The sequence below is a fragment of the Podarcis pityusensis genome (genome assembly GCF_964106645.2).
Source record: "Podarcis pityusensis genome assembly, chromosome: 2".
NCBI classification, from domain to species: Eukaryota; Metazoa; Chordata; class Lepidosauria; order Squamata; family Lacertidae; genus Podarcis; species Podarcis pityusensis.
Genome location: NC_138029.1, coordinates 24,143,440 through 24,168,434, shown reverse-complemented (window position 1 = coordinate 24,168,434; position 24,995 = coordinate 24,143,440). Strand labels below are relative to the sequence as shown.

The 24,995-nt window shown below is 39.0% G+C and overlaps 1 protein-coding gene across 5 annotated transcripts in view; it reads right to left on the bottom strand.

Moving 5' to 3' along the window:
- The window catches only part of CEP112 (centrosomal protein 112), a 213,968-nt gene that overhangs the window by 155,250 nt on the left and 33,723 nt on the right, over window positions 1–24,995 (bottom strand). For all 5 annotated transcript variants that reach the window (XR_013982675.1, XM_080994465.1, XM_080994463.1 and 2 more), the window contains 6 exons: window positions 21,745–21,792; window positions 21,573–21,650; window positions 10,562–10,648; window positions 6,493–6,592; window positions 5,331–5,449; window positions 5,019–5,162 (listed from right to left, as the gene is read on the bottom strand). Coding sequence is in view for 4 of the 5 variants with exons in the window: in XM_080994465.1 (XP_080850591.1) it covers window positions 5,019–5,162; window positions 5,331–5,449; window positions 6,493–6,592; window positions 10,562–10,648; window positions 21,573–21,650; window positions 21,745–21,792 (576 nt within the window). In the remaining variant the exon portion in view is untranslated. The remainder of the gene's footprint in view (window positions 1–5,018; window positions 5,163–5,330; window positions 5,450–6,492; window positions 6,593–10,561; window positions 10,649–21,572; window positions 21,651–21,744; window positions 21,793–24,995) is intronic.

The following is a 24,995-nucleotide window of genomic DNA, read 5'->3' as shown; positions in this document are numbered from 1 at the left end:
GCGGGAGGCTCCATTAGCTAAAGTTGTGCTTCAGGTTAAGAACAGTTTCAGGTTAAGAACGGACCTCCAGAACGAATTAAGTATTTAACCCAAGGTACCAGTGTATACAGATCAGATTCAAGCTCCTATTGAAGCAGAATTTTCTTTAACAGAATTTTTTTAACAAGTTATCAGCCCTGCTGATAACTAAACTTCATTGTTCACATAACCCTTCTCTCTGGCTAAAGGCACAAGAAGATAAAATATGAACTGGTGGTTTTAAGAAACAAAATAAATGTTTATTTATCAAGTGATAAATCGCAGAAGATAAATTAAGCTGGTATGTAAAACATAATTCTTATTGCTGTAAACTTCTTATACAAAACTATTGCGTGCTATTTGAGAATGCTAATAAGCTACTTGTTTGAAGGCTTTTAAAGGACCTCCAGATATATATTTATTTGCCCACTTACAGTTATAAAAAGCCCACACTCTCGCCCAGTAGAAAGCAATATCCAACCTGGCCAAATACTTCATTCATTCTTACTGGGATATCCCTGAATTTGATGTCTTTCACAGGAGAATATGATGATTTGCTGGGTAAGATGCTACACCTACAGCTCAGGGACAGCCACCAAGCAAAACACAGGAATCATGCGAGTCAGAGAGTCACTCCGATGCATGCTATGTTCAGAGAGTAATATCTAACATGACCAGAAATCCATCTGGCTCTAAATCCCATTTCTGTTTTAAAAGGCTGCCAATTTTCAAATATTCCAAAATGAATCATTCACCACCATGTGTATCCCCCTCCCCAAATTCGTGCCAATATATTTTTTAAAATTCCATTTATATGTTTATTATAAGCTTAAAAAGGATTAGGAGTCAAATGCCAAATCTAATGTTGACTTTTGAGTGAAACCATTGTTCCAACTTACTTGTCAAATTCTAATAATTTTTCTGGTCCAAAATCTAGCAATAACTATTGCTGTATGTTTAAGATAGCAATATTTCTCCTCAGAAATAGAACTATGTATAATAGAATAATGAATGTGTCAAGAATATAATTTGCAAGTCTCATCACTCAGCAAAATTCACTTGTGCACAACAAATGGCACTCTTGACAGTAGAAAACTATGAAAAAGGGGGATGGGGGAGTCTGAAATAATAAGAAAAGAGAAACTAATTTTCAGTGACAGTCTAGTCTTTCATCTTAAGCCATACCTTGAACCCTACTATGTTTAATTATTAAATCAGGAGCTGCTGTGCAAGATCTGTCTGCTTTTGATGGTTCTAAAATTCAATCCTGCTGACAGACTGTGTCCATTTCTTGCCATATTTATCATTACCTATGCCAAGGTTTGAATGCTAATTTTTTTTCAATTCAACTTTCATTAACAACAGAATCTAAAATTTGAGTGAGCTTTAAAGGCAACATCAAACAAATGATCACTACTTTAAATGTGCCACACTGATGAAAAATGTCAAAAGGGACTTGTTGAGTTTTAAGGCACAAATACCTGCCTTGCAAACTCCAAGTACAAAATTCATCTCACAAGCGACTCAGAAGGGAAGGACACCAAGACACAAAACCTTGTGAAACATCAACACCTGAGCATAGAACAGAGAGACACTTTTGCAATGAGTTTGTATTCTGTCTCTACTGTCAAACTAGAATAAAGAAATGATGAAGGACCATGCGGGAATTGCAAGATGAAAAGTGGCTTCCCATCTACATGAGGAACCAATCTGGGATGATGGATGACCCCTTTTAATGAGATTCCCCCCTAGGGGTTACAGCTTCCCAATCTGTGTCCAGTTCCCTATCTGCTAACAAATCTTCTTACGTTGCTCAAGTGTGACACCATTCCATCCTGCAAATCTATAAGAATAAGTTATTACTTGTGCCCACTGTTGCAATACAACCTCTGATACCATAACTATGCTGATGCTATGACAACTCAAAGAAAACATTCATGGTCTTTGTTGTCTTTCAACAGGCCTTGTCAATGCTGGGAGCGGGGACAGACAACCATGCCATATCATGAAGAGTGGAAAGAGTTCAGTCGCAACACATGGAAGCTACTACCAGCACTAACAATAACTTGAAAAGAATTTAAGATGATGAACGTTCTCCCTTTCCATAAATTCAAATACTTTGCATTTATAGGTCCTGTTCACTTGTCATGGAAAGCCACAATCCATGACTTAGCATGAACTGCTGACTTGTTCCTGATTCATTTCACCCTTCCTTGGGCAGGGGGAAAGGAACAACAAGTGCTGCTTTGCACATCACAGCTTGTGGTTTGCTTCCCCTTGCTTGAGTAAGGACAGAGTGAAATGGGAGGAATACGACAGTCTGCAATAGAACACTGCTCATTCACGCTGAGCATCAGCTCATGGCTTGCTGTAATATGCAAACATGGTCAGAGAGAGCATTTCAAATCTTCCAAGTGCTGTGTATACATTGATATAACTGCCCCGGAAGAAAGGGCCAAAATTATCACCAAGAGATAATGGTTCGTCTAAGGCCACCTAATGAGTTAATGGCCAGGGAGAGATGGGAAGAAACAACACTAGCAACTTCTTTCTTCTTGCTGTACTTCAGCTCCCCTCTGCCCTTCCACTACTTAAGACTGGAAAAGAGCAAAAAGAGGTAAGAGAAAGATTAATGTGTCCAATCATAATGAAGGAAGAGAAAGAAGAAAAAATAAAACCGTTTTAAAACAGAATCTGGTGCCCTGTGAAGTCTTACTGACCGCCCTGTTTCTCACAACCAATCTGGGAGTCATCCTCCTTGGCTGTGTACTTAGTTTGGCTCAGCCTTTCAGAACACGGAAGAGGAATCATTTTCCAGAATCAAAGACTGACTACAGTGGTACCTCTGGATGCGAATGGGGTCCGTTCCAGAGCCCCGTTCACATCCTGAAGCGAATGCAACCTGCATCCGTGGGTTGCGATTTGCCGCTTCCGCACATGCGTGTGACATCATTTTGAGCGTCTGCGCATGCGCGAGCAGCGATACCCGGAAGTAATACACTCCGTTACTTCCGGGTCGCTGCAGAGCGCAACCCGAAAATGCTTAACCCAAAGCTACTTAAACCTGATGTATGACCAGACTTGCCAGTACCCAAGAAAGGTGTCAGTTTTCCTGCAACATCTCTGCCTTCCAGAACAGAGATGGGGAGGAATTTTTTAAGCAAAATGACCTCATTTGAACCTCCTGGACTACCATAAGGGCCAGAACATAAATATCCTGCAGATTTGGCACTTGGAATTTTCTGATACAGTTCTTAGCTTTTAAAAAAAGAACCAAAATGCATTCTGAAGTACTTATTTTATGAAAAAACACATTTAGAAATGTGTGCATTGAGATAAAATAGGTATTTGAAGATGTATTCAGTGATTAACCACATATTTAAGCATCTATGAATTTTCATAGAGATTTAGCTTTTTTAAAAAATCTGCAAGTTAACTGCAGAAATGGGATGGAACAGACTTCTGAATAAACACACTTGACATAGATACAAACCAGAGACAGAGTGATCTGGCCAACCCTACCTTCCAATTCTCTGTGTTCTTCACACTCTACACTAAACTGATTGAACTTGCAGATCTGAAAGTAGGTCACTTCAGGGGGAAGGAGATAAAAAAGTGGAGATTTTCTAACTAACTGAGCAATTCTTTTGATAAGGTCTCTTGGCACCCTATGTGGCAAATATCCACGAAGAAACATTAAGATGGAGCAATGGAACAATCAGGAGACACCAGCAGAGCAGATTTATCATAGCATAAAACTTATAGGTTTAAATATCCCATGCTAAGAACATTAAAACTGGAAAATAAAGTGCAAACATAAGGAAAAGGCATGGACCTACATTATATGCAGAATTCAGCGGCCAGGTTGCTCACCAGAGCAAGACAGTTTGAGCACATTACACCAATCCTGGTCTGACTACACTGGCTACCAGTTCTGGGTCCAATTCAAAGTGCTGATTTTGAACTATAGAGCCTTAAACGCGTCAGGACCGCAATACCTCAAGGACCACCACTTTCCCGATGAACCTATCCAGACCCTGATATCACCTTCTGAGGCCCTCTGAGACATTCGGAACGTGGCAACACGAGAATGGGCCTTCTCTGCAGTGGCTCCCAGTCTGTGGAATGCTCTCCCCAGGGAAGTTCGCCTGGCGCCTTCATTATACACCTTTAGGCACCAGGCAAAAACGTTCCCTTTTAATCAGGATTTGACTGACATCCTATGCCCTTTGAAAATGTGTTGGGTGAGGGATTATTGGGTTGTTGTTGTTATTTTTATTTTATTATGTACTTTGTGGTTTCATATTCTAATTTTATTCTGTGAACCACCCTGAGACCTGCATGTATAGCATGGAAGAAGAAGAAGAAGAAGAAGAAGAAGAAGAAGAAGAAGAAGAAGAAGAAGAGCAGCAGCAACAACAACAACAACAACAACAACAACGACTCCTCATTGCAGGAAAGTAATCCACACTTTAGCTCAAGGAAACCCACTATTACAATGATACAGAAAAAAAATGTGACCTAAAGCGGAACCAGTTGTTGATTAGCCATAATACCATAAAAGGCAAGGCCCACACTCCAATGCAGGTTTTGCACCTCTACAGGTTTGATTCTCTATAGAACTAAAAAGTAGGAGAAAAGCTTTAGCTGGAGCTCTGAATCACTACTGCCATTTCATAATAAAAATCTTACAATAAACTGTAAAATGTATCAGCTATTATATTCAAAACAAACATGGAGGCGAAGTGAAACCTTGTGTGAAGTAGGATGGGGGAGAGGAAGAGACACAGTGTTCCCACTTCAACTATCCGTTTAGTAAAGCAATGTCACTGTTTACAGTCTTGTACTGCACAAGAGTTACAATAATTCTCAGCCTGACAATATTTTCGCATATTTCTGTGACACAAATAATTTTTTTATCTAAATTTTTATATCAGCACTGCAATACACTTGTTTATGTCACTTGAACTATACAAATTTCCACACTCTGGAATACTTACAGTTGATTTGTTTTGTGCCAAGTATTCTGCTTCCATTTTACTTAGTCGTGCATTTGTATCCTCCAGCAGTTCCTGGATGTTTTCCGTGTGTTTTTTCTGAAGGTCAAACTTCTCCTTTTCCATTTCAGCCACGGCATTATGGAGCTATACGCAAACACACACAAAAATTAGGATAGCATTCAGTAGCCCCTATCCTAAAATGGCTGTGGTATTATAAAAAGGCAAGGTATTATTTTTAAAAAATAGAAATATTATTTCCATATGGTTATCTTCCTACATTTATAGTGAATCCAGAAAAAAAATACAGATTACCCTTTTCTCCCATTCATTGTTCAAGGAATCTGTACTTTGCTCACACAACTTCTTTAGTTCTGCAATTTGCTTTTCCTTTGCTTCTCTAACAACTTGTGACTCACGGATAAGCGTCTGAACTGTCAGAAAAGAGAAATATAAAAGAAGAAAATGCAATACATGAGAAAATGGGCCTTTCTGATATTACATCTGGCAACGGATATAATCAGATGAGTGTTCCAGCTGACCTCACTTTGTTTAAAAGCGGCATTTCATTTTAATGTGTGAAACCTGCCTTTGATTACATTTCTAAAAAAAACCTTGAACGTCAAAATTAGTTTGCTTCCAATTTATTTCTGTATAAGTGTGATCATAAAACGTATCAATGTTTTGAATAGAAAGCGTGGTCAGGTTCCAAAGAACTACAGGTAGTGACCATTTTAGACACATCCAATTGACGCATGATTGCCGATGTGTGGATCCTTTTGGACCCAGAAGAGGGCAGAATGGGGACCGGATAAGGGCAGGGCTTAATGGGGGCAAGGCATAATGGGGTGGGGGCATTTATGCATGCTCTGTGGAACGAAACCCCCGCACAAAATGGTCACCTTCTGTACTCTAATTGTACAGAATTCAGTAGATAGGTCTACCAAGATTTTGTTTGTTTCTCATCTGATTAATGGACTACGCTGCCATATTGTTGTTTTTTTAATCCCAAGTTGCAAAAGTAGTTTGTCATAGGACATGGGGGCTGGTATTGGGGTGGTGGAGAGGGGGTGCCCATTGGTTTGGCAGAACAGTCCTGGGCCAAATAATTTCACTTTAGAAAACCAAGCAAAGCTCATGGTGCTCAAATGCTTCTAACAACAAAACAATTAAGACTCTTCAAATGTATTCAGATTAATTCTATGCAGGTTCAAAGGTATACCCTCCAAATGAGACAATAACTCCCAACAGTAGCTGTTGACCAGCATGCCAGCAGACTCATCCTGCTTCCTTTTACAAAGGCTGCTGAGAAGATCTAACCAAAGAGAACAGGGATGCTCTTTTTTGTTCTGTAGCAATCCATGGCAAAGCTAGTTTGAGAAGCAATTTCTGACAAAGTCCTAAATATTTGCCTCTAGTTAGATAAGGTGAAAATTAATACTTTTGAGTCCAGAGTACTTTGTTTATGCTTCATCACCTTTTTTTTCAAGCTTTCGAATGGTCTCTTCAGCTTCACTCTGCTTAGTTTTGTACAAGGTCTTCAGTACCTCAGTTTCATTATTCTTTCTGTCCAAAATCTATAGGAAAAATCACCAGTGCTTAGTAAATCTATGAGGCTAAGTATATACAGGAAAGACTACAATCAGAATACAGTACAGTATCAGCAGGAACCAAGATAAATTTGGTATATTAAAAGAAACTCCATGAAGTGTGTATTTCTCACACTCTTAATAAGGATTTGTGAATTTAGAAAGTATTTAGAGCAACTAAATGTAACATAAACAAAGGATGAATTCAGCTGGTCAAAACAGCACAAAACTTTTTAAAAGACTCGTACAGTTTTAGTGTAAATGTCCTTTGTGAAAGGAACTGAAAAGAGGGGAAAACGTTACACAAAAGACTGATTTTGAGAAGATTTATTTTCCCCAAGGCATCAACATCCCTTTGCAATCATATAAAGAATTTTGAAGTCTAACAAGTTCTGAAAGAGAACTCTAAAATGCAAGTGTAAGTATTATTGCTAAATGCTCTGTTTAATCCTTTGGGATCCCAGCAAGAAAAGAAAAGAATGTTCATGAACACAGTGAAGAAAACATTCAAGATGAAATGTTTTCTTTACAAAAGAACTCGGTATTCAGTCTGCAAACAAAAAATAATAATAAAAGGATTATTCTTTACTTTAGAATACCATAGGACATCTCATCTGGAGACCCTGCTGTGTCAGTCAAAACAAAACTACTAGTTTCAAAGGAAAAGCAAGGGCAATATTTTTGTTCTAAACCTCCCCAGAATACAGGGCTGTACATATTTATGATTATTAACCAGCTTAAACTTTTCAGTGGATTCCCCAAATCCTGGGATAATTCCCACCGCCATATTCTCTGGCCACAATCTCACCTTTGTGAAAAATATATTCTATTCCCTTTACACTCACCCAATATTTAGTGGTACTCGCAATTCTGAATAGTATAGAAATGTACGTTTTCTTGCCCTATGCCTTTTGTACTGGGCTGAATATACAAACCCAAACTGCTATGGCTCCTACAGGCCTAGACAATGGTCTACTTCCATTGATTGTAACAATAAAACTTGGTTATTTGCAAAACTGCCAGCTCTCCACTGTACCACATGTGGTCATGAAATACCACAGGATATCCCACAAATTTATAAAATAATGTTCTGCCTCACTGTCTTTCAGTTCATGACACACGGACATTTCCTATTCACTCTCAGCAATGCATAAACTTAAAGGAAGCAAGGCATTACTTTCACCCACACTGTGAATCTGGAATACAAATATATAGTAAAGTTACAGACTGGAGGCAAAATGTCCACTGGGTCTTCTTTTAATCTCTTACTATGCTCAAAGCAATTAGGACCACTTTTTTGAGGGGAGCTGAGGGGAAACTGCTTCCCAACCATCTCCATATCCCATCACCTTTTGCCACCGATCTTGCCAACATATCTTTCAGTTTTCTTATGCTGTTACAGTATATTCTTTCTCAGTTTGGCTGACATACGAGAGACCTGGCCAGGATTCATGACTGTACTCCTTGTTGAGGTCTCCATCAACAGATTCACTTCATCTTCAACCACCCAGGACATTTACTCACCCCAGGCTCAGCTCAGAGTTCTGGTACAAGTGAACTTTAACTGAGAAATCATATTGCCTCTGACACCAATCCTAACATTACTGTTTAAGAGGATGTGGTTTCACACTGGACACCTTTGGGAGCTGTTGGTGCCTTGGGTTGACCAACCTCCCATTCCATGTTATTCTTTCAAAACTCTTACATCCTCTCATATTCAGCACCTAGACACAGTGGCAAGAGCCAATTAACAAAATATGTACATTGCCAAATATTACAATCCTTTTGAGGAATCTTCAATGTTTTATACTTTGGGGTCAAACAATGTTATCATTATTACGTATGAATTTATACCCTGCCTTTCTACAAAGGTTCACAACACATTTTACACAAAATCAACACAGTATAAGAAAAATCCCCAAACAGCATAGCCTTAAAACAAAGCAAACAAGCATGAAAAACCAACATTCACCAAGTCTTTCGACAGATTTTCAGTACTGCTATCCCCTCTGCGTCATTACAACAAATTAACTTCTATTATTACCCTGCTAGTACCCTGCAAGATACTCAGTGCTACAGCATGCATTTTATGTATTTCATTTATTCAGAAAGTTTATACCCCACTTTTCACCACATCTGGGTCTCAAAACAGCTTACAAAATTAAAATTTACAATGCACAAAATGTAAAGATAAATTAAAACACTGGAGAAGAAAACATCAAAACAGCATTCACACCGCAAAGACCCCCCTCTTGCATGTGAAAGTGAGTAAGGGACAGAGTTGGATGCACTACGCTGAAGGAAGGAATAACTCCTCGATGACGTGAGTTATGCTTCTGGCCCAATAACATTACTGCCCTATGTGATCTCAGCAATCAATCTGGGACATACAGTGTAAGACAATTCTTAAGGTGTCCTGGGTCTAAATTGTTCAGAGCTTTGCACACTACTAGTATGAGAACCTTAAACCTGGTCCGCTAGCAGATGGGAAGTCAGTACAGATCTTTTAACACTTTTGGAATGAGCTGGCGGTTGTCTGTTCCCACCACCAGTCTAGGTGCAGTATTCCACACTAGCTCAAGCTTTGGACTGCCCAAGGGCAGTCGCAGATAAAGCACATAATCTAGTCTTGAGACTACCAGTGCATGGACTACAGTGGCCAAGCTGTTCCTATCCAGGAGCTGCTGTAGCAGGCATACCAGCCAAAGCTGATACAAGACACTGCTAACCACCAAGGACTCCTATACCTCAGGTGACATATATGGTACCCCAAAGTATGTCCCTTCTGCTTCAGAGGGTCCCATAAGAGAATCACTCCATAACCCATAGAAAACATGAAGTTAGATCCAGAGGTACATGGGCATTAGTAATTCTGGCAGTGGTACTGCCCCATTAACTGTTATGCAGGGACTAGTGGAAGACAGCCTGCAGTACCATGCAAGCCGTTGTGCCAGCATGCGTCTTGAGATGTTGAGCAAAACCTCACGCAAGGGACTGTGCAGTGCCTTGCACAAACGGAAGTACACTTCTGGATTTCAGTTCGCTAAAAACCCTTCTTTATGTGGCAGCGGCCTTCTGCTCATGGAGCGTTGTAAGTGGAAATACTCTGAATTGTAGCTTATACTAGTCAGAAGTTAATTGGATGTTAAGCCACATTAAACTAAACTGTGTTTGGCATTATGTGCTCTTTGCAAACTCTTCTAAATAAATAAATAAAAATTAACTCCCTCAGACCTTCTGATGTAAATCTAGTAGTAAACACAAGACTTCTTGGTAATTGGAAGGTTTTACAGAGCCAATGGAATGCCTATTAACAAAATGAGAAATGTTTCCAACAATCAAATGCTATTACCAATGTAGGATCTACAAATGCTATTACCAATGTAGCATGGGATTAACTAGTTGGGAGATAACGTGCTCTCTTGTACCACCAGTGGGACCAACTTCTGTTCTGGCAAATACAAAGAAATAGCCACAAGCCCTATCGACTGAAATCCACCTCAGTGGTTGCCAAAGCTTTTACCACAGCTCTTTAGACAGCAGGCTTCAAGCCATTTGCAGAACCTCTCTCACATGCATCACCACCAAGTTACAGTAGCAAAATACAGGGTTTTAGGAGTGTTCAAATTTTCGTGTTTGTGCGCAAGCAAGCACATATGTGCATTTTCCCATATAAGTGGAACTGCCTACCAAGGCCAAGTAGTTTGTAATCCTACTAACATGATCAGTGCAAGCTACAAAAGACAGCACAATGCTGCATCCAAAAATTCTTATTATTCCAATATACAAAATCCCATTCATATCAGTTTTCGAGCGTTTCACATAGCCAATGGAATCCTATTTTAAAGCCAAATACTGGCTAAACTGCCTAAGGAAAAGCTTTACTTTTATTATTTCCTTGCACACTACAATGTCATATACAATCATCATTCAAACCTTTTTCACAATATACTATACCTTCTGAACATCTCCATCGTGCTTCTGCTGTAATTTAAGCTTTTCTTCTTGAATTCTAGCTTCCATTAGTTTGGATTTCATCTCCAGCTGCAAATGGAAAATTTAAATATATTGATCAGCTTCAAGAGAAACAAAATAATATTATTGTTTTTTACCAACCTCCAAAATAAGCTCAATATTTTAAAAGTTAAAGTCACTCATTTTATTTATTTATATAAATAAATATCAATCTGTTGAAAATGGTTTCAGCTGAAGTTAGACAAGTAGAAAAAGCCTTTTTCAACAACAAACTGTTTTCTACTTGCAAGTACCCATATATTGGTCTCAATTTGCATGAGGTCAATTCCCATTTTCTCTTATTGCACCTGCAATAGCATCCCAACTGTTCCCTGCCTTCCTACAGTTCTTGCAAAATAAAAATAATAATGCAAACAAACAAAAAAGGGCGCAAAACAATGATAGGAAAACTGATCAATGGATAATTTAAACTGAAACCCACAAAGACAAATATATTCTGTTTGAATAATTAGTAAAAAGATTCTGGATATGAAAAATATCCAGTGCCTTCAAATAATCCTGCCTTGTCTTTCACTAATTCTGTCCATATTGTCTACAAACATAATCTAAATAAATGCAAGATGCTTGTAAATGCAAATAACAGTATATAATTATAAAAGTATGTTGGGCACCGAAGTTAACACTGAAAAATAATTGCTGAAAACAAAATGCACCAAGCAATCAAATGAAGGCAAAAAGAGTACTATAATACACAGAGAACTCCTTAAAAGGGGGGGTGTTCAGCCAGTGTAAGCCAACAATAATGTATGTGCTTTGGCAAGATTGGATCGCTTTTATTTTATATTGCCCAAGAATTTAATAGTTTATATTAAAGGGATTCTCAAACCGGTCTTCTACATTTTCTCAGTTGCAATCAGTTTACCACAGCCATAAGTGAGAAATGCCACATATCTTCTTGAAGTGTGTTTTGAAATTCAACAGGGAAACAGATGGATACCATGAAACACCCAGAAAGCAGAAGGAATAATCTTAGACATCAGGTTGCTGGACCAAGGTGAACAAGCAGCCTGGGGAGCTTGCAGCATGCTAATAAGGCATAAGTGCCTACAGGTATGGGCAGCAATGGGAGGTGGTCCGGCCAGGGCTGCTAGAAAGGCGAGGCATCCTGGAGACAGGCCCATTATGTCACAAGGTGTTTTCATCATGGTAGGTCTGGGTGTAGCAAAAATGGCATTCCATAGACAGCTGCTGCTCAGCAATACCCAGGGAGATGCCCCCAAATGGAGAACAGCCACCACATGCCAGCAGTGTGATCTGATGATGCATGACCCAGTGCACCATCTCAGGTGCTACACTCCAGATAACCCCATACAATGCCTGTCAATGGAAGGAAGGGGAAACCGTTACCTGCTGAGGTCCCAGAGGCTGTAGGAACCCACATCTGGGTGGAGCGTGACAGCTTGCATCTACCACCACTGTTGGGGATCTCCATGGCCCCAAGTTCTGAGGCTCCAAAGAAGCTATACTCAACCCAGCTCCACTGCCAGTAGAAATTCAAGAAATCAATCTTCCACCCAGTTTGTAAGTACTGGGAGCACAATGGGGCTGCCAGTGCAGATCTGCTTGCCTTTAATGAGCTGGTGCTCTCTGTTTGTGGGAGCAGGTACAGAAGCCCTGAAAGGTTGATGTTTTATTGTGTTTTTAATATTCTGTTGGCAGCCGCCAAGAGTGGGTTGGGAAACTCAGCCAGATGGGTGGGGTATAAATAATAATTTATATATCATCATCATCATCATCATCTCCTGTTGTAGTGGCATTCTACTAGCATTCAGGGAATAGAGACCCCACTGGCAGCTGTCACTCCATTGCCCCTCCCCAAAAACCTACTCTGAATGATGTTGTGAAATTCCAGGGACATACTGTGTGGTTTCAAGAGACTCTCCCAATTTTAACCCCAGGTCTTCCGAACAAACAACTTCGTCTATCATGGACCTATACATCTTTAAAGCTGCTCCTGAAGTGAATTTTTGCACAGCAATTTTTAATGTAGGTTTGTAACAATTGCTTTAGCCCAGGGATGGGAAACATTTCTTAATCAATGACTGCATTCCCTGCTGCAGGCCACATGCCAGCAGTGGGCAGAGCCAGAACAAATAGTGAATAGGTCAGCTTCTTTTCTCTCTCTCTCTCTCTCTATCCTCCTCCCTTTCTCTGTCCCTCCTCCTTGTTTTTTCTCCTCTTTGCCACTCACATGAAATTAGGCTGAAGTCCTAATGGAATTAAGTCAACGTCCATAAATGTCCCTTGAGCTACAAGCGGCATATACAGTGAGGGGAAAAAGTATCCGATCCCCTGCTAAATTTGCCCGTTTGCCCTCTGATGAAGAAATGACCAGCCCATAATTTTAATGGCAGGTTTATTGTAGCTGTGAGAGACAGAATAACAACAGGAAATACTTTTCCTCCTCACTGTATGTCAAACAAGAAGGGAATATGCAGCACCTAACAACTTCAGTTTATATTTTCTGAGATGACAACGGTCACCTTCTCCATATATTATAAGGCAGCATGACTCAGAATAACGCTTTGGCTCAAGTAACCATAAGAAAGGTCTCAAACATTTCATGTACCCTGTGTGAAGGTACAGGAGAAATAAAGTAATTAACTAACTACTATTGTTCGGGGGGGGCGGGGATTAAAAGCACAGACCAAAAACAAAACAAACAAAAAAAGCCTGCAGCTCATTTAAGCTTTCTCCAAATAAAGTGAAGTCTTGATTTCAGGTTCAAAATTCAGTACAGACTGGTCTTAACTTTTCCACCATAAATCACTTGTAGAAACACAGAAGAATGTAGAACTGATATCACAAAACGTAAGGTGGTTGCATTTGCAGGTGCAAGTGATCGATAATCCAATTTAAGGAATGTGTCCCTAAAAGTGAGACTCCCTTTGAAGTTAAGAATGCAATGAAGTTAGGCTGGTTAACTATACTGTGATTATTAGGCTAACAAATAAATCCAGTTTATAATCAACCACTCATTTTTGTTTCTTACTAAGGTATACAGCTGACACATAGTAAGTTTTGTCAGCTCCTCTTGCTTAATGGCCTAGTGCCAAACACAGGCAAATACATCTCCAAAATAGGTTCAAAAGAATATTATGATACTCCTATGTCTTTTTTCAGAACGAAAAACAATGAAGCAGATTAATCATAATAAAAGCAGCAACTGTTCCTGGCAAAACTGTCGATAAAAATAGAAAACGGTAATAATGTTTTAGATTATTATGTGTCTTCTTCCCATACTGAAATGTTTGCAAGTGCAAAATTTTTATCATTGCCACAGCTCATTCCTTTGTGTTTCTGTCATTGTTTATGCTCTTTACAAAGAACTATGAAGAAATTAAGCCTTACGGGCATGTAAACACTACTGATGTCAAACATCTGTTCTTTCCCTACAATTAAAGCTATTGAGAGTGATACCAATGAAATGGATTTTATGTGCTCTCTCTCACACACTTTGCTTCTTTTTAAATAAAACAATATTTTTTTTAAAAAAATCAACAACTTGTTTTATGTATTTCATAATATTCTGCTTGCTTAAGCTTTGGACTGAACATTAAACCACTTTATTTCAAAATAGTTCCATTTGATTTGTGGGGTTACCAGACTTTTTATGCTCATGGGACTACCAAACTAGTCCTGAGACCATGAGCAGAAGTGAAACTAAAGTTATTTAGTTCAATCCTCCATTCAAGACATGGTGGGAATGGACTTCCACACTGGACCAAGTTTTACCAATTCCTTTCCAGGCCAGCTGTTGCCCAAATATCTGGACCTGACGACTCTTACCACACAAAGACCATACCTTATCACGAGGGCTACGTTTCTGGCTCTGTGGGTCAGATTCTTATCAAGATCTGTCTCATGGGCCAAAGTTGATGTCAAAATCCCTTTCACTCCCATTGGAACAAGATTGGTCTTAAAAGGGAAAGTGGGAAGAAGCCTTTGGGAGTCTCTTTTAAGCCAAATCTCACTGCAATCTTAAAGGGGTGGGACCACCAAAGCTTTTGCAAGAATTTGCACGTCCCCCTCCCCTTTAAGACTGCAGCAAGATCAGGCCTATTAACAGAAAAGTGGGCATAAGCCTTTGGAGCTCTTTGAGATCACAAGAAGATCTGACTTAAAAGGGAAGGGACTACCCCCCCTCTTCCCTTTTTGCACTGAGTTTCGGATGGAATGAGCTTGCTGGAGTGCCCAGTTGATTTCCTGAGCCCAGTACCAAGAAGGATCCCCCCTCTCCTAATGGGAGCATGGAGAGCTTGCTTAGTGCACCTGAACTCAGCAAGATTTCTCTCCCTTTGTATCATCTGATGTGAAGGGGGAGATAGCCTGCTTAGCACTGGGTTCCTGCTTTGTGCAGCGCTTCAAAGGCTCTGGTTGGTGGGTGCTTTGGGAGCTGAATAAAGCAATTTTGGGCCTACAGTCCTCCAGACTCCAGCCTTTCAGTCAAGCCCTGCCCTTATCAATATGGCATCAGGTATAGGTGGGCGGTCATGGCTTGCCCTAAGTGGGGAAGTTTGGCAGGCCAAGCTCTCATGCCTCAGTGCTATTTTTCTAGGAAAAATAGGTGCCAGAACTCACAGTGAGCGCCTCCCTTGTTCTCTTATAATGGCAATAGCGTCCACCTGACAGGTGCCAGGACTGAGTTACAGTGAGTTCCTGCTGAAAAAAAGCCCTATCACCCTGTGAAAGGTTTAAGGCAGTCTTGAACACAAAGAGTAAATGATTTTTAAACACAATTTAAAATAGACACCACAAACACAGAGAATGATGTCCCTATAGTATATGGAATTATTCTGAAATAAAGCACAGAAGCAGAAACAGTCACTGAAGTGCTGATGTCAGTGGTCAACTTTGTTATTGTTGAGTTGGAGACTGGCACAATGAAAAGAACATTTGTTAGCCAGGCGATGCAATATGATATTCATTAGTATGAAATCTTTTTAAAAGGGAGGACTCCTGTGACATGATGAATGAAATGATAAATATTGAGTTGAACGGAACCATATTATTAGGGTGTTGCCATAGCGAAGTATAAATTCCTGAAAGTGTTACAACTTTTCACACGGGCTTGATGCTGGTCTGCAACTTTTGAATTCATAGCCAAGAGTCACATGCACAAGATCTTGCTTTAGAGGAACTTATTTGGGGGTTTCTATCAACAAATTCTCACATATAACATTAGCCAGGGGTCATTTGCCACTTTTAGAGAAAACACTTACCGTAAGTTACAGATAAATTCTTGAGGTTGCAAGACCTCAATGACATGGGTCTGACATGGGTCACAGCTTTCAAAAACAAGAAAGCATTTAAACTACCAGTGGCATGCTTCTTGATTATTTTTGTAGGGAGGATCAAGGCAATTAACACAACAAGTTAATGTTAATCGGAATGAAATAAAAGTAGCTAAAACACAAAACATTATGTAAAGCAGCTTACAAATGTTAGATTGGTCACAATTGAATTACCCAACAAAGGCACCTTTAGGAAGCTTATTTATTAAGGATTGGGTGGTAATTTATTGATGTTTTGCTGAAGAAGTAAACAACGCAATTCCTTTTATTCAAAATTTACTGCAGTTTAAGAGGAAGCAGCTTGAATGGGAAAAAACAGCCTTCCTTTACATTTGCCGTTTAATTTCCACAGAGAAGCAACACTTAAAATTCCTATGAGTGTTGGTTTTGAAAACTTAAAAATTTACATCTTTTTGTACTTCAAGATTAAAAATTTAGAACTATTACCTATTCATTATTAATATAAATGTCTGTTTGGAGAGTTTTCAAAAAGAAAATGCCACCTAAGATTTTATGCTTCTAATGTTTTATGTATGTCAACCCTGGGGAAAAAATATTTTAAACTAAAGGTTTATATTCCCAAGAAGTCTTCACTCCCCCATCCACAATCCTTACTTCCATAAAGTCACTTTGCCAAAAACACTTTTCAAACAGATTACCAGAGATGAAGATGCTAAATCCCATGTAATGCACTTTACCCAGGAATGGTCCAGCTCTGCAGTTTTTGTTTTTTGATTTGTCTGAATGTCTCGCCATCATCAGATATAAACTATAATTCACTGTCATTTTAATAGGTTTCAATTCCATGCCCTAGAAATTAATAAACATGAAGAATCCATACCTGTTCCCATCGGTCCAAATAATGTCTAACCCTCTAGGAAGCCAACATGGTGACTTCCATAGATTTTGGGAGTGCAGTTCCCAATCCATCAACCTTGGCCTGAATAGCCAATTGCCCACAATGATCTGAGTTGAAGTCCAACGCTATGTGAAGTGCACCACATGGCTACCACTCCTCTGCTGTTTCTGTCTCCCCATACAGACTTGCCTTCTGATAGCCAAACCTTTTACCTTTTAACTATCACATTAAAGGATGGCAACAATGATGACCAAACTGTCCCTTGGAAACAGCAGCACAATACTTTCCACCAATGTTGAAAACACTGGGTGGAATTCAACAGAGTAAAGTGGGTTGTGTTTGTGTAGACTGAGGTCCACTTATGCAACAGGATCCCCCCCTTCCCCTTAAACTTGTTCTGGGGGCTCCCTCAATCTTCCAGAGCAGATTTAGGGGGCACATAGGAGAGGATAGGCAGAAAAGTCCCAATGTGAGAGTGGATCTCATTCCTCTCCTCTTACAACCTGGACGGGAGGGTTTGTGTCTGACATGGAGACAGGCTGGGAATACTGTTGGGTGTATTTTTATTATCACCACCACTTATTTATTAAGTGGCTTCTAAACAGCTTTCTCAAACTCAATGCACTGTACATTGAAGATAATTTAGAACAGTTGAAAAGAACAAAACCAGCAAATACTTTTAAAACGTAACTAAAACCATACAAAGCAGACACTTACGGTGAAGACACAGCTAGGGAAGCCTGTCGGAACAAAAATATCTTCAGTTTCTTCCAGATAGTGGGCACCTGTTGCATCTCCACAGAACAGGGACAGCCAAATTATAATCCCTCTACCAAGTTACTGTGAAAGCAGGCTTCTGAGGCCTTTGGAACTTGCAGGAGAAACTCTCCCACAGATCACAGCTGCATGTACCACACACCCTGCTGCCCAATGGCCTTGCTGAGGTATTCTGTGGGCTTGTGTTGTAGAAAGCAAAGACTATGGTCCTAGACAATTTCAACATGCATGTAGAGGACTCCTCCTTCCCTTCCCCTTTGGATAGCTCAGGTAGTCATCAGCCCAATGCATGGTTTAGGGAATACCCTTGACTTGGTCTCTGCTCCAAATAGGGAGAGGGGAGGTCTTGATATGGGAAGGGTAACCCTACAATTATAGTGTTTAATAAAAGTTGTGGTCTTACATCAACTGTTAACAGGTGTCTTGTGACTTTCTTCTGGAGTCTGGGGGAAAATTCACGGTAAGAGACTTGCAATATCTGTCCGGTCATGTGAGCTACCAAGATTCAAATTTGAAGGTAGAAAGAGGTGAGATATTTCAGCTGCAAATGCTACTTTGGTGCACTAGGATTCTAGTTCTAAATCGGAAAGATAGCTAAAGTTTTTTCCCCAGAAGCATACACTGCTTAAGTTTCCACAAAGGTAACAGCAAAGTCCATCACTCAGCAAGAAATATTCAGAGGATCAAAGCACAGTCAAAGCCTGATTTGCCCTATGGTCATAAAGCACCCTTGATGTAATGAAAGTAATACTTAGTCAGTACTTTCACCTAACATGCAATTATTCAACCACAAGATGGCATTACACTGTGTAAAAATAACTATGAAGTATCCAGAACATGAAATTGGTTCATTCTTATATTTGTACCACAGTGCTAGAACAGCCAGGAACTTGTCTTTCAAAAATATTTAATTTTTTCCTTAAGTGAGACTAAGAAAAAACAGAAAACCTTTATCTTTGCTTAGCAAAAGTTTCATTAAAAATTATACATTTCTTTATTCCTTACTTCCAAGGGGGGAAATTAGAGAATTTTAAAGATGCAATCCAAAATATGACAACACGGAATGGAATGGAAGCCTTAAAATTAAACAGGAACACTAAAAGGCTCTAAAACTCCACAGTTTAAACCAACTAAATCAATTGTTTGAAAGCTGTTTATAACTACTAAAATCATACTGGCATTATACAGCTAGACTTGTTTTCTATTCTACACAAGTTAAAAAACTAATTTCCAGAAACTTTTTTGGTTTCATGTTGTTCAGAATGTAAATAAGAACTTTACTCCCTTCTTTTTATGGGTGGATGGCATTCAGGATGGGTGGAGTTCAAAGCGAACTTTCCTATTTCTCAAAATGAACCACTTCTGCCATCTGTTCTCAGTTGCTCTAGAGCTGTTGAAAACCAGTATGCTCTTGCTGGTTTCTTCTTTCCTTATTTGAACCCATGGTTTTTAATTGATGACAGTCATCCAACAGTTGAATTGATGTCAAAAGTACACAGAAAAGAGCTACTAGAATCTGCTGGTTGGTAACTTTCATATTTTCAGAGATCTATCACTGAAGAAGGCCATGTGTTTGCTGTTAGGGAGTAAAAACAGGTGCAGGAATGGTTTATGAACGAAGGGGAAAGGTTAAAAGCAAAGAGCCAGTTATCCTATTTAACCCAGTCCATTTTGATGCCAATCAGTCTCTATTCTGAAAAAGGCTTATATTTAGAACCATTCCATTTGAATAAAGTTTCATCTTTGAGTACACTTTTGTACCATAAAGCAAAAGGTCTATGTTATTACTGAGTTTACACAACTGTATTTCCTTAAAACTTGCTAACTGTTTGCAGGTACAAAGAAAAGTTAACAAGAACAAAAAGAAATGTAGGGAGCTAGATAATATAATTAAAAGAATGGAAACTTCCACTTTTCCATTATATTTCCTGTGTATTCTTAACAACACTGTGAAATAGTTCTAGTTACAGGTAGGTAGCCGTGTTGGTCTGTCGTAGTCAAAACAAAATTTAAAAAATCCTTCCAGCTCATAGCAATAACAACTTATCAATCTTGTGTTCTGTAATCACATCTCTACCTGCCTCATACTCATCATGTTGCATGTGATTTCAATGTGCAACAATAGTTCAATATACAGCAATAGAGAGGCCCTGGTCTGGACAATAGAGAATTTGTTCTGAGCCATGCCATGGTTACAGCACCAAAATAAATATTAATGTGCTTCAAGCAGAAAATATTTATTCTGAGATTCTGCACCGTGACAAATGAGATGCAGTTGTTACAAGAAATTATTGATCCTAGCTTCAAGGAATGCAGGACATCACAAAGTTATCAAACTGAAGAGAGCAGCACATTTATAGGTGAACTTCTTGTATACAAGATGAACCTATTTTAGTCACGAATGTTCCTTCCCAAGCCATTACTTTATGTTCATTATGAATCCATTCACAATTCCAAATGTACGTACAGAAAAACACTGCCATCTTTTCAGCAGAAAAATTGAGCTCAACTCTGCATAGTAAGTATTGACACTTTGGGGTGGGACAGGCAGAAGGTAAACCACAATACATTCACCATGGGACTGCTTACTACGTATGTCTGTTCATTTTTAGCTAGGTTGCCATTTAGTCACATCTTAAACTACATACCAAAGCATGTTGTATTTGCAAGCTTCTTATAGAAACCACACACTAAAATACATGTGAGCTATCGTCAGACAACAAAAAATAACTCAGGGTGTGGAAGAGACACAAAACCACAACAAATTTAAGAATAATCTTAAGATACAGTATATGAACAGGTTCAGGAGAGGTTCCTTCCTTTAAATGTACACATGTGGTAGAATCTGGATGTTTATTTCAATACCAAGATGTCATCTCAGAAAATAAAGATTCCATTACATGTATGGCAAAGACATCAAAAGGGAGCAGTCACTTTTAATTATTCTATATAATATATTCCAAAAGGGAGCAAGTACCAGAATAGCAGCCACCAGCAAGAACAACATAGACTCAAAACTATATAAAAAAAACCCCAAACGGAACAACTTGCTATTATACTTAAAAAAAATAGGTTGCATTCCCTGAATTAATCTGTGAAAACACTGGCTGAAATCCTGCAGTTACACATAATTAAGTCCTATCCACTTCTGTGGAACGTATGAATATATAACCATGTGTCATGTTGCAGTTTTAAAGAAAACCACAGAAGTCCAAGAGCAGGTTATGTTAACTTCGGTATAAAATGAGTTATTTGCCAAGTTTCTGTTTTTTAATATTCAAGTACGACTTTCTGTTCATTAGTTCTACAGATAACCAAGGGCACTATTTCTTTAATGCAATCAGGCTCTGTTCAAATAGTGGCCAGGATCCAAAGACTTTTTTGTGCCTTTTCTTTGAAAACCAGATTACTAAACCACAAATTGGTTTTCCTGGAGGAAAGCGATTACCTGAATCCATTTCTATCAGGTTCCACAGCCTCACTTTGGTGATGTAATTGCCTTGGTGCCTTAGTGGATATTCTGGCCTGGGAGATGAAATCCTACTAAAGCACCTCACCAGGATGGACTGGGGTCATTTGGTTTAAATGGTTGCAGTAATTACTGGAAGAAGATCTAGCATCCTCTCAAAAAGTATTTTCTTGAATGCTGTAAGGACACTCTAGTAGCTCATGGGAAGTGGGGCAGAAGGCTATAGAGGGAATCTGTAAAAATGGCCTCCCCTCCCTTTCCATGAGCATCACCAACCCATAGCAAACAGGAGCCTGAGATTCAAGGTGGCTGTTCTGAAGCATCATTTATCACATTAAAAGGCTTGTTCTATTTCACTTCTAGTACTGGGCCTGTCATCCAAAGAAGCTTCTTGAACTTTAGTCATAGGAACCCTGGATCCAACCCTTTGTTTTTCATATTTTTATTGCTTTAAAAGACAGGCATTCACACATTCACTAAAACAAATAAATGAGACTGTTAGCCCCACAAGTAATATATATGCATATATATTACCTCCTTTTCAAACATGCGGGAAAATGCCTGTTCCTCTTGAGAAGTATTGTGCTTCCTCATACCTATCCTGGGTGACATCTATTGAAAAAATAAAAAAGTCAACTTCGCATTGCCTTTGGGGCAATTGTAGACTAGAAATTCTTACAAAGCAAAATAGAAAAACGCAACCTACCAGTGAAAATGGTATAGGTTTCTCACGTAAATATCTGGGGTTTTCAAGCTGAAAGAGAGGAATTGCAAGAGGTTAAATGCATAGATCTTTCTTATTGTGTTGTTAATATTCAAAGATGGCATTCAGAAAAACGGTTCCAAGATGCCTAGTTTAATAGAAATGTCCTCATTTCATAAGAAAGTCATATCCTAAAGATCACAAAATGGATTCAAACCCTCGTAGTCATTAAACTTACTGGTTGGGTTTAGACAAGTCACAATCCCTCAGATAAACTACCTCACGGGATAGTTGTAACATTAACTCCCTGCCTGAGGCCCTTGAGGGGTGAGATCCAAAAGCAAAAAAAGTTTTAAAAGGTTTGATGTGAGGAAAAGTAATCCTCACAATGTCTCCCTGACATTCATTTATATTCCTTCTTTCTTCCAAGGACCTCAAGGTTACATTGATGGCCCCCTTTTTATCCCCACAATAACCAAGATCCTCTGATATCCAAATAAAGTCCTGCTTCTTTCCTCCTTACTACTATAACCATTTGGTTTTGAAATACTAGTGATTTTGGACTGAAGATAGCCTTCCTTTCGATTCAGGCCAGCAATGGAGGCAATGGAATACGCACATTTTTTAAGGGATGTTGTGTGGGAGAAACATATTTTCTTTTTTCCTTCAATTTTTTTTTATTAGTTTTCCAAATTTATAACAGACATAAAAAAAAAAAATTACAGTATAAAACAAACAAACAAACAAACATTTATCCTAGCTGTTAAAATCCCAATTTTGTTATCATTGTTGGGTGACTTCCTCAAATCCCCCTAGCTGAGTTTCCATATAAATCATTGTAGCAGTTTTCCAATACTTCTTTCAAATGAACTTAATCAATTAACATCTTTCTTTCTTTTCATATTATTCTCTATCCATAATGTTATACAATTTAACATATTTAACTCCTAGGCCAATTTGGTACTTACAAATAGTTCTACTTATATTATCTTAGCATATTTAACTAAATAATCTTTGAATTTCTTCCATTCTTCTTGGTGCTCCTTTCATATGTGCTTATTTATTTTCAAATTCTGTATCTTGCATTTTGGGCGGGAGGATAGTTTACTCAAGGCAACAATATAGCTCTGTTTTTAGATAAAACTTCAACTGCTTAGATAAAACTATAAGGACTTGTTCCTACCACCACTCAGCTCTCCTGTCAAAAAAATTACAGCACCTCCCATTTAGCCAGTGTAGATGAATAGTACAGTAAAATTTAGTTCCATGAAACAAGGATCACCTGAAGGCCATTTTAAAGCTTAGCATGAAAACAGGTTGCAGCTAGGACCCATCTTTGGTTTTATTATATTGTATAGCACTTCGGCTTGAAAATACTTTATAAAACTTTGAATATATTATATAGTCTTAAACATCTTCCTGCCTGCTTTCCCTTTATGAAGACACAACCAACTCCAATGAGAATTCTATAGAAATTGATTAACACAGGATTAAGTATTCAGGACATATATTTTTTCATATCCCCATACCTCATATAAAAGGCACTTAATTTCTTAAAAAGTTTTCATTTTTTAAAATGAAGTATGCAAATAAACATGCAGCTATTAATGGCAATGAAAACTGACAGCTGCTTTGCATATTTTATTTGGCATGAAATGCAATAAACTAGTTCTAAAATAAAGTAAGGCTATAAGTGGGAAAGGTAAACATCACTTGTTTACAAATGAACAGAATGTGGCTGAGTGGTTCCTTTACACAAAGTCTTGCATTTTCCAGTTTAGAGAGAGAGGGAGCAGCACTTTGAAATTAAATGCTCCTCCAGTCCATAAGCTTATGGATTACATTCGCTCAAACTGATCTGCAAACCACGCTGTGTCTGAATGCTCATTCCTTTCCAGCTACTCATCCTCACAATTTCTCATTTCCCCAGTAATACCGTAGCAAAAAGGCTGTCACAATAAGTATCCACCCAATTAAAAAAAAGAAAGTGGCACACAAGCAAACATAAAATATGTTAAATTCCAAAAAAATACAAACAGAAGCATATTTTCCAAATTGGGGAAAATGGCTGTTTTTGCACCCTACTGAAGTATCCTGAGATGCAAAGACTTGCTTGGAAAGATTTAATGTAAAAGGTTTAGGATTCATTAATCTTCCCATTACTTATTCTACAGGGCTAGACAAGCAACATCTTACAACTGAATATTCGCAATAATGTTATACATGTAATATATACTCATGCACACATATGCACATAAAAATGTTTTTTTATGTACAGTGGTACCTCGGGTTACATACGCTTCAGGTTACATACGCTTCAGTTTACAGACTCCGCTAACCCAAAAATAGTACCTCAGGTTAAGAACTTTGCTTCAGGATGAGAACAGAAATTGTGCTCCGGTGGCGCGGCGGCAGCAGGAGGCCCCATTAGCTAAAGTGGTGCTTCAGGTTAAGTACAGTTTCAGGTTAAGAACAGACCTCCGGAACGAATTAAGTACTTAACCCGAAGTACCACTGTATTTTGCTTGGGGGGCTGCACCCCAGCTCACTCTGCCTGCCAACCCCGCTGTCATTCTGCCATTAACCCCCTAGCACTTCCCCTTCCCATGCAACTACTAAGCTCATTATTCACCTTTCCAACCCCATTTCTGAAGCCACTTCTGCTGTGCAACCCTGCTTCGTACCCATTTTTATCTTCACCCCATGACCACGCCTGCCTCCCACTTTCATTCCTTTTATGCAGCTCTTCTTGCTAACAATTCATCCCCATGGTAACCTCTTGCATCTTCCTCCCCTCACACATTGCAACTACTAAGCACCCAATTCACTTTCCTCTCAAATATGAAGCCACCATCCCCTCCTACTCCTTTTTTGCACCCTGATTTTCACCTTCTCCTCCCACATTTTTCCAACACTCTTCTGCACACAGACCACCCTCGTTTATATGCCTCTGTCTTCTCCTATTCTGCAGCCCCCTGAGCACACAGCCCATGATGTTGTTTATTGCTGTATCTTTAAGATGAATAGACTTCTAAGGGCAAGTCAGCCAGTTTGTTGGTTCAGTTAGAGAAAGGTAGGCTCAGCTGGTGGATGTTGTACATACAGTGGTACCTCAAGTTAAGTACTTAATTCGTTCTGGAGGTCTGTACTTAACCTGAAACTGTTCTTAACCTGAAGCCCCACTTTAGCTAAAGGGGCCTCCTGCTGCCGCTGCGCTGCTGGAGCACGATTTCTGTTCTCATCCTGAAGCAAAG